Consider the following 14,732-nt stretch of genomic DNA (forward strand, 5'->3'; position numbering starts at 1 on the left):
TAAGGTAATGTGGGAAAAACTTTGAAAATTATTCTTGTATTCATTCATAACGATGTCGATGGTAATGGCGACAGTGTTTTACAAATTTTCATATAAATACTAAGTATATATATTTTCTTTATTACAACATACTTTAGTTTCGTAATACGCTTTTAACAAAGTGCATTTTCTACATGTCTTTATTACGACTTCATTCATTATATCGTATCAAATAATTTGAAAATGTTTAATCTATGCCATCAAATCTAACATGTTCCATTATTTTCTTTCATACCGAACTCAACTCTGATAAAGAGAAAACAGCTTACCCACAATAACCACCTGTGGGCTTATTACAAAAAAGTAATACCAACCTAATATAATTTTCACATATCGAACGGAAACATTTGAAAAGAATTTCAACCAGTAGCTTGTGTCAGCTTTAATTAGCACTGACACAGCGCGTTAAACGTTTCGAAATTAACTCTAGCCAGTCGGATCACCCCGAACTAAGTGGCCGTGCGACGGCTCCTGCCAAACAAACCATTATCAGAAATACCATTAGATAACCGACTGACGACATTTCCTGATGCTTTGGTAACGTTTAATTTGGGAGCTTTTGTTCTAACTGTTCTGATAACTAGTATTTGGATAACGGAATTATTAGAACTCATACTTATCTCACAATTTTGCTGTAAAACGCGAATATTTAGGGGACATAAAACTCTTTTGTTAAGCCAACGGTCATCTCTAGAGGGCTTCTCATACTCAAATAAAGTGTACGCTATCATCAAAACTTTTAAAATACGATAGCAACAAATAAGCCCAGAAACAAAATTTGGAACGTAATTCGTTTACTACGCCATAGGCGAACGTGTCGGAGCGCACAACAGAATTTCTTCAAAGGAACGAATGTGACCCTACGACGCACAAACTACTAATTGGAATCCAGTTAACGGTGGGTCCATAGTGCAACTAGTTTCATCCCGCTCGCTCCGAGTTATCAATGAAATTCCTGCACCAATGCCGGCGCCCTCCGGTGCCTCGCGTTACATCTGACGTAACAAAATGGCGACCAACTTACATGTTAAACTTTATCTAGTACCGCATTCGTTAAATATTTTTGAAATGTTTTTATTATTTTTTTCACAGTTAAATAGCATTGAAACGTTATTGTTTTCGATATATTTACGAAGTTTGCAAATCAATAGAAGTGTATGGATTTTGTAAGATTTTTTTATTTATATAATAGCCAAGTTGGAAAATGTAAAAAACTTTTTTACATCTATACATTAGTTAAAACAGATGACAACTATTTGTGCAAAACTAAAATAACATCTAGAATAGGAAATTCCTATCTATGGAAAAGTCCAACAATACCATACAAGGATGTCTGTGAAATTTTAAGTAGGTACATTTTGGTAACGACATCTACTACTACTGCCCTCTATCGTCACATTGGATGAAACAGTACAATAATAGTTAAAGTCAAATAGCGATAACAAAATAGTTTCTGCAATCGTCAATAGATGGCCGTGATGTTAGGAGATTCTGACACTGACAAATATTAGTCGAATACTACTACTATTTTATTACACTACGAGATGGCGCTCTTTACGATGCAATAGAAAACATTAATCAAACATTTATATAGCAGGAATTCGACACAAACCCAACAAGAGGGCTTGATTATATTTGATGCCTTGGAAACGTTATCATCTAAAATAACATATACTAAATGAAATTCAAATATAATTTTTAAGACTAATAAATTTTAATTACTCGATTATATTAAGAAAGAAAATCATAGTTTCATGATTGCTGTTGCAGTGTAATTTTCCCGACGAATTTAAGGATTGGTGCGGATAACAAAATTTACTATATATATTACTATATATATTAGACAATATAATAATACCATATTTACATAACCAATTGCACACGACACATTGTCTTTGGTCTTAACGAGTATTTGGAAAAATCAGTGGCACTCAAATAATAATGCAAATTTAGTGCGACAAGGCGTGAATGAATTTTAAAATAAAAATAAAAATCTACACGTGTTATCCCTACAGATATATTATGTAATGTTCTTATTTAGTTTTGTATTCGTTTAGTGATGATCATAAAATTCTTTACACTAATGCCGTCAGTATTGTGTTCAAATGTTTTAAATATTTTACCAAAATGTATATTTCTGGCGTAAACAATATATCTTATGTGACTCAGGTCTTCTAATGACATACAAGTTTTTGTTTGCCAATTCAATAAAGGTCACCGTACCCATGACTAAATGTTGGCATAACAAAATTTATTTCGATTTTAGTATGTGTAAAATGCTTAATGCATTTCAATTCAGACTATGCATAGGAATGAAAGAAATCTTACCCCGTTATTATCACACTTTTGTCTCCTCAGCAGAAAAAATGTTTATCTAAGGACCATTGACACGTACATAAGAATAAATTTTTATATACATATGGTAACGACATCAATTATATTAACATAATTTAAACAATTCATATAACACGTTCGTTTTTAACGAAGCTCCAAGTAAAAAAGGAAAATGAGTTTGACTATCAGTGTGTTTGTCTATGTTTGTCGTAGCATTCAAGTGGATGAATCGATGTGATTTTGTATTCATTTGAAAGTCAGCATACTTGCTGTGATTCTTAGCGATGTTTGAAGAAAATCGGCTAAGGACCACAGCCACAACTAAATATTGGCGCAAATAATTATTTTACAACTCCCACAATATGAGTGTCAAATTACAGGTCTTGATTATTCAATGAATATACACTATACCAAACTTCAAATTCAAGTTGGCTGACCAGGGTCTTTTTTATTTTAATTTAATATTATTGTACGAACAGATGGACAGTATCGGGTCATGAGTGGGAGGCGATGCGACCATCAACATCAGTATTGCTGGCCTCTATGTTAAACTTAAATGGGATAAATGTTTATTAATATCACAACTTTCACTTGCAATAAAATTGATAAGGGTAACTGAACGTACATTACTAACAAACATTAGTAGCTAATAAATTCATTTGAATAACTCACTCATTTAGCGTTTAATGCAGACACAAAGAATATACGTATGCCATTATTGGAAAATGCGTAACAACTTTTGAAACAAAGGCATTTTTAGTATCCTTATTAGTTTGTTATATTGGAGTTGGAAAAGGTAATTTGGGCAATCTCCTTTGGGATTTTGCCCTACCAGGCTTAGACACGCTGGCCGGACAAGCGGTAAATTATATAACCCGAATTATAGTGATTGCTAACTTTATATCAATAGCCATCTCATTAAAACATAAAAGAACATTCCTGAAGAAAACTTCTCCTTAAATTTTTGATGTTTCGTTAATTTCCTATACCTGGAACTCTAGAAGGAATACCGTCCGGGATGCGACTAGCGGGCTATTCCGGAAAAAAAAGCTCTTAAATTTTCACTTACCTGGCACTCTGGAAGGAAGCTTTAGATGACGAAGCAGACGCGCCAAACGCGACTCCCACCGCTAGACCCTCCGGGATATTGTGTACTGTGATGGCCACGACGAGGAGCATTATCCTCTTCCACTGCGACTGGCGCGCTTCCAGCGAGCGGCTGATGCTGTCGCGTCGGTCTCCCTCGCCGACTTCGTTTTTCTGGAACGTTCCACGTGTGTGTCAGGAACTTCGATAGGTGTATGATTGATGAAATACCGCATTTTCATATATAATCGCTTAATTATAAATTCTTGCCAAAAATCAATAATAGACTAAGGGTTTGTATTTAAGACCCGTACAATGCAAGAAAATGACGATAAAACAAATTTCACATATGCGTTGAGATAATTCCACGTCTTTTTACATTGTCAAGCGATTTTTCTATACATTTTCTATAATCTAAGTAAAACGTCAATCACAATGAAAACATGATACTCAATTCACGTACTCTTGAAAGCAAAGTTATTACTTCTGTATATTGAAATTTGAAATATTATCTTATAAAATTTATCTTAATTAATTAAAATTATCGCTATCAAAACTGCATTTTATATTGAAAAGACAAAGGAATAGACATGAAAGCTTGCATGTCTGCAAGTGCACAGCAATCATAGTACACCATATCATCATACTCACAAGGGAATTCTGTGAATGATGATGGCCCCGCCTTCTCTGTGCTGTGTGCTGATTCGATATGCAGTCCGCGAACTCAGCAGGCTGCGTCTCCATGGTAACCACGGTGGGGTTCGACGGCCGCCTGTTGAGTGCCGTCATCATTTCCAAGTCCTCTAACTTCTCTTTGGAATCCTTGCTCTTCGTGATTGCTGAAAGGTGTGTGTTACAATTAATATATTTAGTGGAAAAGAATATTTGAAAGATGCCAAGAGTGTTTTAAAAAATCAATACGTTGTTCTGAAATCGGAAGATAAGAAAACTACGCTTGTGATATAGATATGCAATTAATATTTTTGTAGTTTTTATAGTTTAATTATAAATACAGTGCAATCCTCGTACTTCATTACTTATTAACTCATCATAATTTTAGTCAAAAATTAAATTAAGTGACACCTTGTACAAGATGCTTGAGCACAAAATCAATTCGGTTTGTTAAATATGGTAATAGACCCGCCGATAACATTTTATATACGACACCAGTAAAACAAGCGGGCCTTAATTTATTTACACAGTGTAAATGAAGTTTGCCGCCTTGCCTAATTGCCTACGTGCTTTAGCCACTTTGCACGTGCATTTAAAAAAATAATAATAGTTTAAAAAAACTAAAAAACACGCTTTTATAGAAAACCGAACTAAAAAATAGACAACATATTTTGCAAATTGAAAAATAGAATAATTTTATCAAATTAGTGTATTGTCATCGGTCCTCAATAAATCTACAAAGTTTGAACGAAATCTGGCCGTTTAAAGTGGGTCAAAATCGCGCCCAAAGAAGTCGGTTACAAACAAACAAACATACAAACAAACATACAAACAAACATACAAACATACAGGTGAAGCTAATAAAAAGCGTGTAAAAATGAAATTAACAAAAACTAAAATGCTATGTAAATTATTAAAAAACATTCACACTTTATATTTACATTATCGATCATCTCATAAGAGTTTATCGTTCACGCGAATTTGCAAAAAAGGCCGATCTCTTACGGTTTTAAAATTAATCGAAGTCGGAATTCGAAGTAAACATTTTTATTTTAGCACAAATAAACCATGCACACCAAACACACAACAATGTTACAAAGTTAAAAGTACAGATAACTCGTTTTTTATGGTTTGATAAAAAAAATGTGCCACCTTGTTTAGATTGCGAATAAATACATATTAATATTGCGCTATATTTATTACAGGTACCTTCATCTATATCACAATATTAATACAAGCCTACTTATCGCCTAATGCAAATAGGCAGTAAATCAAATGTCGAGAGCTTTCACGATAACAGGGATACATAGATCAAAGAAATTAAGAGATGCGAATTGCAAAAGATAAATTACTTTCAAAGCATTCTCTGGCATGAATATGAATGGTCCATTTTATTGATTGATCTGAAATATCTTTATTAAGTTCAAATTAATCATGTTTTTGATATCCGATGCGAATATGATAGATGTTTATGCTCTATATTATACAAAATACAAGTATCTAAATTAAAGTTCTTCCGCATTTATTATATTAGCTTGTATGGATCGCGGTTTTGACCCCATTTTCCTTATACTTCATCAAACACACCGGTATATTATACACACATATTTTATCGACATAATATGCAAATGTGACAAAATTTACGTTTTTGCTTATAAATCGGCAGATAATCTAGGGCCTCTACTACTGCGTTCAAGTTCTGATAGCGTATTCAAAAAATAAGCAATAACAAAGTGGAATTCCTTGATGTAATATGATACCTACTTTCCGTTATAAAAATTAATGGTTATGCAATCATAATTTATTAAACTGAGACTGTTAAAAATATTATGTTAAGTATGGTGGTATCCTATCCTAATGGTATTATAAGGCGAAAGTTTATGAAGCTGAATGTGTGTTTGCTACTCTTTCACGCGATTACCAATGAACGGATTTTGGTTATATTTGGCAGTGATGTAGCTTATGTACCAGAATAACACGTCAGCCATGGAATTACTTGTTCTTATGGGTTCGTCAGTGGATAAAACCGTGGCACAGCTAGGAAAATATAAGTACTATAAAACACGAGTCGTAGTTGTCCAAACATATTTGATAAGATATCATATAAATCATTAAATAAAACGGATCTCGTTTTCTTTGTATGCGAGAGAACAACTGATCACATTTGATTAAGAGATATGGTTTGAGATATTGGTTATCGCGACAGTTGCAAGTAAAATACGCCAGTTTCCTCATTTACAGTGGGGATTTGTTAGTGTGAATAATTCATCACGCATAACCCACGTAGAATTTGGTATAATATTGCAATGAACTTGTAAATACTTCGACTTTGTATTTTCAAATACTTGAAAAATGTACCTATCTAAGTACATTGAACTCATGTCTTCGAAGAGTACAATTTGGAAATGAGAAAGTAGACCAAATTACACATTACTTATCTGCTTTTCAGACATTAACTACGATATCATAAGTTTTTAAGTGAAACAAACTTTACTATTTTTCAATGTGAATTAAAGTACAATTAACAATTATTGAATAAATTTAAATAAATAAACATGAAATAAAGTATATTATAATGTTAATACGTACGAGTATACTTTATATTATAAAAGATATAGTAATAGGTATGACCTATTCATATATCACCAATTCTTTTCATAAATTTTAACCTTCTTGTATTATTAATTTCACTTTATGTGCGTAGTATATTTTTCCCAAATTTTTTTCTACATTCACACAATTAAAACAGTCAATATGTTATTGCATTATTGAGTTCAACCTTTATATTAACTAGCTGGTCCCGGGTACGGTACACTTCGTTCGGGTGACCCTTGAGCGTGGAAAACTGGAGGCTTTCAATAAAATTGTTTGTTTAAAATTGTTTAAATTTCTACATCAAATGATCTACATCTCTATTATTATAAGTCGACAGATAAAAACCCATCAGACTGAACACTATTTGCTAAAACATCATTTCTATTTATGTTATAGCGTAGAGCGGCTCTTGGAGTTCCACGTATGGAATTTAAAAGCTTCGATTCTTATACGTCAACAGAAAATACTCATCACGTATAATTTTTCTTGTTATGGCTCAATTTAAATATCTCTTCTAATTTAGCAGGTCCGTTGCGGTGCTGAATTAGAAGTTTCAATTTCCGAAATATATAGCCTATGAGTTTCCTAGACTTAATACCTAAACAAAAAAAAAAATCGAATCCGGCCAGAAGTTCCAGAGATCAACATGTACAAACAAACCGACACAATTTTTTTTTTAGATTTGTATCTATTACTTTTTTTAAGTCCCCTTAAATAATCATTTTTTTAAATATATTCAATGTACAGACGCTGTTTAATTTTACTTAGGTATAGATATATAGACGTCATATGTTTAATATTAAATCATTAAGAAAACACGTCTAGCTATTGGAACTATCATTTCGTGTGAATATAAAAAAACGGGATAAATATGTAAATAAAATTTTGTTTGAACACATCATAAAGGTCATTAATTTCATCCTTCAATCAGGTGCTGAGTCATTAACAAAAGTGATTACTATTTGATTTAATAAAATGGCTTTTAAAATAGTTATAAGAACACTCTAAATACTGTCATTTTAAAAAAAGATTATCTATCTAATCTACTAAGCCTTGTTAAAATATTTATGATTAAGTGGATACAATATTAACATTTAACTTTCTTGCTATCCTCAAGTATAAAATATATAAATTAAAGGATAAATATTGCACAAGCCTATTTTTATTAAATATTATTTAAGAAAACAATCATTGGACTTGTTCCTTTTTTTTTAAGGTGCAAAACAATTTAAGGTGCAAAAACTAGTTACACAAAAAACATAATTTTTTTCTTAAGCTATAAGTCAAGTTAAGAATTAACTCAACATCAATTAACACAAACAAAATATTTAAAACAAAAAATCATAAAACAGTATCATAATGTAAATGTTCCTTATCAAAGAGGCAAATGAAACTATTTACTACACAATATAATTATGCCATAAATATATTAAAATATATAAATTAACTTTATACAAAAAATATGTAAATGTGTGGTAGTCTGTTTGAGAATTAAATTATTTGCTTTTATTTGATATCTATATTAAGACAAGGCCAAGCCAGGCCATATATGACCTAACATGGTAATGAAAAACGAAAAAGAAATGAGGACGACAGATATTCTGCAATCTATAAAAAAAAACCCTTAGTTTATATTAAATTACTTCAAAACTAAATTAACAATGCATAAAAGTAATCATTCAAGAAAATATCATTTAGAACATTATTGATGTAATTTATCTGTAATGGGATGTTTTTGTACTATTGATAAAAAAAAGTTAACAAAAACAACATAGAAAAACTCCGAAATTTGTTGATCTCAGTTTAATTATAATAATACATGTATGTCTCGCAACTCACAATCAAAGTTGAAATCATCCCAGATCTCAGCTTACTTACAGATACCCAGACCTATTCAATGTGTACTAATTAAAGTACAAGAAAAAAAAATACTCACGGTTGAAGTAAAAAAGAACAAAATCAATTAAGATAGGATTTTTGTCCTGGCTTATCACATTATAACGACTTTCTTGGTACAGTGGTTAACATGTGAGCGTGTCCGGTCTGGTCCTGGGTTCAATTCCAGGTGGGAATGCACAAACAAAAAAATATCTCGGTCTGGCAGGACACAGAAGGCTGATCACCTACTTGTCCATAAAGAAAGTCGATCAGTGAAACATATGAATATCATCTGCCCCATACCCCACTAGGGGACAAGGAACTTCACTTTTTATCACATTATAGTTGGTTATATATACAGAAAAGATACATTTGCAATGTTGTTGTGGATATATGTAAAACAATTATACATTATTCTCAATTTCAAAGAATCTATAATGAAAAAATAAATAATTTTATACCTACTTATAATAACCTTGTTTTAGCTTGAATTTTAGGTAATATAATAATTTCCTATTTTTTAACAGGGCTGTTTCAAATATATTGTATTTTTATTTATTAATAAAGTTATTGATTATTGCATTGAATAGAGGTCATTGCTAAATTTCAATACTTTAACAAACAACAGATATTTGGCAATGTTTGGTCTGGCGTTGTAGACTTCAAATAAGTTATTGTTTTCATTTACTTTGTTCTGAAGTTTTATAACAGATGAAGCAAGCAGAAATCTTACAAAAGAGACACTTCACATTTTAGATTCAAAACAAGATTAACAGAAGTGAAAATATGTTTTCGACTTATCATGAAGAATTTGATTGTGTGTTCTACTATTTGAGTCAAAAATTATTCATCTCATTTTATAAATTTCTTGTACCATTACAAAATAACAGCTTTATCAAGTAGCTGAGGGTGTATTTTTATCAATTTAAATTTAATGGAACATATAACATATTAAGGGGTAACTTAATATGAATTTTTTTCATTGTCCAGTATAAATTTGGGTGCAGCGGGGACAAGTGGTTAATTATGCATAATTTCTACTCATTCATAGAGTTCAGTTAATATAACTAAGTTCTGAATGGATACAACTGATATTCCAACGCTATTAAAGAATATTAGAAATATATTTTTTCAAACTTTACATTATGTGACAATAGTTCACAATTGGTTCAATATATTAAGAATTAGACAAGATATTTTAGGTATCAGTATAAATTTAAATTTATTAATTAGAATTTAACCTTAATTTCACTTGACTTTCTTGTAATTATTTTCATAAGTATCTACTAAAATAAAATGAATAAATTAATTAAAGTAATATATTTTGTATTTTGAAGTATATGAATCATTTACTAAAGCAGAAATTTTATGATGATCAAGTTTTTTTATTTAATTATATAACTGCCTAACATTTTTATTAATTAAATTAAATTTTGTAGAAATAATGTTCAACCTTGGAATTTTAATTTTAAATAAATGAGTAGGGTTTGTAAACGTAAAGTAATATTATATTTAAAGATTGCATATAAAATAGAAACAATACTTACTTATCATCATATTGGTGGAATTAATTCCTAAATAATCCAAGAATCTGTCAGTGCCAAAGACAAAAATTGCTCCAAATAAAAAGCCTCCGGCAACAGGTAAAAAGGCATATTGTCCTTCATCACCATACATTCCTGATTCTTCACACATCTTTATTGCAGGTTCTAATAGAGACCAATAGGATGCGGCTGTCATAACACCTGCAGCGAATCCCAAAGACACATCTAGTAATTTCCTCTGGAATTGAAAAATATCATTGTAACTCAATCACAGAGAAGTTAAATAACAAAAACAAAAGCTATGTTTTCTCACATGTTTCCCTCTTATAAAGAATACACAGCCGGCACCAGCTGCAGTCAAACCCCACGTCAGAAGCGTGCCCAAAAGGGCTTGTGTAACAGCACCGTATCCCGGTAACATTTTGGCTAAATAGGCTAAACGTTTTTAAGTCAATAGTTGTCTTGTTAAGTACTATGTACATAAAACATCTCAAGTTAAGTTTTATACTAAATTTATATCATCAATTACGATCTTTTTATACCCACACAGCACATGTTTATCGTATAAAGTTTGACTGAATTAATTCATAATTATTGTTTGACAAAATAATGAGTTTGACACTACGACGTCATTCACGTCAACTTCAAAATACTGTTTTAGTGATGTACTATCTTGGTAAAGTCGGTTCGAATAACGAACGATTTTAATAAGCAATCGAATTTAAAATAATAAATATTTTTTTTTAATTTAATTTTCATCACTTTATAATCACATTTTATTAATAGACATGATATTTGAATTAGAATTGTTTGTTTTAAACATTAATTCTCATTCAAAAATTTCAGTTTTTGATTATTAAAATCATGTCATGTCAATTATGTTTTTTATTCTTAAAAACATTATTTAAAATGAAGAAAAATAAAAAAGCAGAATATTGTCGTTAAAATTTATGGTATGAAACATTTTTTATGTTGAATGTTGATGTTTTTTTTTCTGTAGAATTTGCTATCTCCGTGAATGAGAATTAGTGGTAATTCAAAGTACTTTTTCTCCAGAGCCCACAAAAATTTTCCATTACAAAAATGGCTAGATTCAATGCGCGATATTATAAACTCTCGGTAAATTGTGATTGGTAACATATTATGCTTAAAATTTAACGCAAACATATTATAAAAAATAGCATTATTTTTCGTTACACGAGCATTCACTTTTTCCAAATGTCGGTTAGGATCAAGGTTTCACATTGATAGATTTTTCATTTATCAAAAACTAGATACTCGTCCCAGCTACGCCCTATTATTAATATTCCTGTTTTATACCAAGGGAGATTTAATCGAGATAAAAAGTATCCTATCATCCAATTCAGCTCATACCTGTCTGTAAACCAAATGTCATCAAAATCCGTTCAGTAGTTTCAGCGTGATTAACGGACAAACATCCAACCAAACAAGCTTTCACATTTATAATATTAGTGTGAACGTGATTAATGTGAACATCATTAAATTATAAGCAGCATGTTGTAGTCTATGACAGTATATTGACTGATTATAATATCGCCAGTAAGATTAATATCTAATGGTTCTTACTATTTTATGATGGTACAGATAAGCAATTAGCTGCTTGCTCGCATTTTTTTAACCAATAGAGTAATTTTTTAATTAATTTGTTAATTAAAAATACAATCTTTTTCCTATAGGTAGTGTAGATAGAAATACTTCTTTTTGGAAATTTGTTCATTTTATGTCAATGTTTTTGATGGGCCGTGATTGCATCCACGGATAAAACTGTGTGGAACAGCTTGGAATAAATTATCGCGACAAACATGGTTTATCATTTAATTGATAAGTATAATTAGGTTAATCAATGTGTATCTACACACTACAGACAACTATACTTAAATAAACAGTACTTATACCTGGCTAAATTTTTTAAACAGAGGCTACGTGACAGATTACCGCTCTTGATAAAACTGTTTGGACAATTAAGTATATATTAAATTAGTTATGACGTGCATATTAAAGTACTAATATTTTGCGTACAAGTATCGTTATAACGGCGGTTAAGCAGTGACTCATTACTGTGAAATTGTATGAATTTTATTATTTATAGCATGTGTAAGACGAGCTGTCGCATTTTCATTTTCGGAGTTCCCCTGAAAGCATTACTAGTAGGTACCTTCTTCATTTTACCATTTCGAACATTTTTTAAATATAATATGTGCTCAAAATGTTTCTCGATAGATCGAATTTATGAATATATATCTATTGATTGAGATATGAACTAGTTTGAAAAATACTTATCTGCTTGGTTCATGATTGCAAGTGGTTCTTTCCTGCTCGCGAGTTTCAACGTCAAAAGAATATTGATACCTCATTGAAAGTAATTAGCGTATGAGTATTTTATTTGATAGACTTTAATAAGACACGGTCTATTCAATTCCTTAACCATAAATGGCAATGAATTCGCACCGTTATGTATCTTTGATAACATGTCTAATACCGTAACATAAAAACTATTACTAACATTCCCATACATAATTAGCATGACATGGAAAATATGTCTTCTAATAGGTATAATTAGTATATCTGCATACTATCAGATCTCGTTATTAAATACGTGTAGTCATAGCAACATTGAAAAAAGAAAAAAGAAAGAATAAATAGGAAACTAGCTGCGTCCTGCGGTAACCTTGTAAGTCCATATCCCATAGGAATATCGGAATAAAAATATATCTACGCAACAAATTTAATTGAAATCGGTTCAGTAGTTTTTGCATGAAAAAGCAACAAACACACACACACATCCTTACAAACTTTCGCATTTATAATATTAGTAGGATAGGATAGGATAAGAAGTAGGACATTAGTAGGAAGTAGGTTAGGGTAGGATAATATTAGAAGGATTAGTGTAGGAGTAGGATTATTAGCGTTGACTAGCTAACCTGCGACGACGGTCACTTGGAAGCTTTTCCCGCGTAAATGGCTTCGGTCTCTTTATTTTCCCGTAAAATTGTCACGAGAATGTCTTGTTAAAATGAAATATAATTAGTAAAATGGTTCCAGTGAATGCCTATTAAAAGCGGTCCAGCAACTTTGGTTTGGTTTGGGATGGTGGCAGTCATATGTCTTCTATTCATGCATTTTTAGATTTTATGCACGCAAGGATAGCTTGTTACTAACATAGATTGTTTTTTTTTTCAAAATGGGAAGCGCCTTAAAGTGGCAAGTGCGATAGTTCACAGTAAAAATATGTGATTAAGAACAGTAGTGTGACAGACAGTTGCGTTGAGAAAATTTTGACTACAGGCAGTATTGACTTGAAATTTGAATGATTCGGAATGATGAACAAAAAAAAACAAAGTAGCTAGTTAGGTAACAGATCACTTATCTACCGAAAGTAATGCGTCTGTTCCGTTGCCTTCTATGCAAATAAAAAAGAAAGAAAAGGTGACTATTACGATGAAAAATATTATATGATATACATACCTAAATATTAAGCTTTGCTATGCTTCTATAAATACAAAAACATCCTAGATGATACTTAGTGAAATATTGAACTAAACGCACGTATTTAGAATAATTTTATACAGGATGTCCCACATGGAGTGTGCTGTACCCAATGTAACTTATAGTTTTGCATACGCTGATTAAATACGCTGATACTGATTCTGTGACATCCTGTATATGTACTTGCAGATCCTTAAATATCCAACAACGACTGATATTATGTGGTTTCACCTCTCAAAAGTGATTTAAGGCATTCAATACAATCTCTCAATCTACTTACCGGCTTTAGACGAGTACAGATTTTTCTACTAAAACAGAGCAGTCGATTGTCTCCTTGCAAGGTATTTAGGTTCTGAAAATTTTATTTATGGACTCGTAGGTGACCAGCTTTCTATGTAAATTATTATGGCAGGTGAGCTTAAGCAGTATATGCATCACCCATTTTAAACGGTCATTACCACCGATTAATTTGCAATTATTAACCAATTTATCTTTATATCAATTTTTTTTTCACAAAAAAAAATAAATTGACGCGATCCCGCGTGTTCACTATAGTTTTAGATAAACGGCATTATCTATAACCTCGAGTCAATATTTTCTATATTGCATATATGCAAGAGCAAATGTAGAAAGAACACAAGAACGCAGATCAAAAACCCACTTATTGTAACTGTGAACATTATTTTCTTATTCAGCTTAAAATCAACCCCGAGTACGCCTTTTGCAGATAACTCACTAAGTATTATTATACATACAACAAAGTAGGGAATATACAAAGTTTCCACTTGATCCCGCATGCTCTACAAACGGCATATCTATTGGGTTATGTTGTTATTAACGGACCTAGAACGCATAAATAGTGTAAATACAATTTATCTTTAAAACTTTGTAATGAGTTTTTTAAGCGATTCTCCACAGCCGGCAATACCATTACTTAAATCTCTCTTTTATTTTTGATTGGCTGTAGTTTTGGTACTTAAGATCCTCTAGTTATAGGCACAACTGCATTTTATCTGATAAAATATATCATTCTTATAATAATAGCATTTACTTTTAATAAAATGAGGTAAATTAAGA

At 31.2% G+C, this 14,732-nt stretch overlaps 1 protein-coding gene across 1 annotated transcript in view; it reads right to left on the reverse strand.

Moving 5' to 3' along the window:
• LOC119840885 (zinc transporter ZIP11) overlaps positions 1 to 10,746 on the reverse strand; it is a 39,614-nt gene extending 28,868 nt beyond the window's left edge. The window contains exons 1-4 of the mRNA XM_038367662.1: positions 10,462 to 10,746; positions 10,152 to 10,386; positions 4,111 to 4,298; positions 3,443 to 3,633 (exon numbers count right to left, since the gene is read on the reverse strand). Of these exons, the coding sequence (XP_038223590.1) occupies positions 3,443 to 3,633; positions 4,111 to 4,298; positions 10,152 to 10,386; positions 10,462 to 10,569 (722 nt within the window). The 5' untranslated portion in view covers positions 10,570 to 10,746. The remainder of the gene's footprint in view (positions 1 to 3,442; positions 3,634 to 4,110; positions 4,299 to 10,151; positions 10,387 to 10,461) is intronic.
• Between the last annotated feature and the right edge of the window lie 3,986 nt (positions 10,747 to 14,732).

Source organism: Zerene cesonia, chromosome 7 (genome assembly GCF_012273895.1).
Source record: "Zerene cesonia ecotype Mississippi chromosome 7, Zerene_cesonia_1.1, whole genome shotgun sequence".
NCBI classification, from domain to species: Eukaryota; Metazoa; Arthropoda; class Insecta; order Lepidoptera; family Pieridae; genus Zerene; species Zerene cesonia.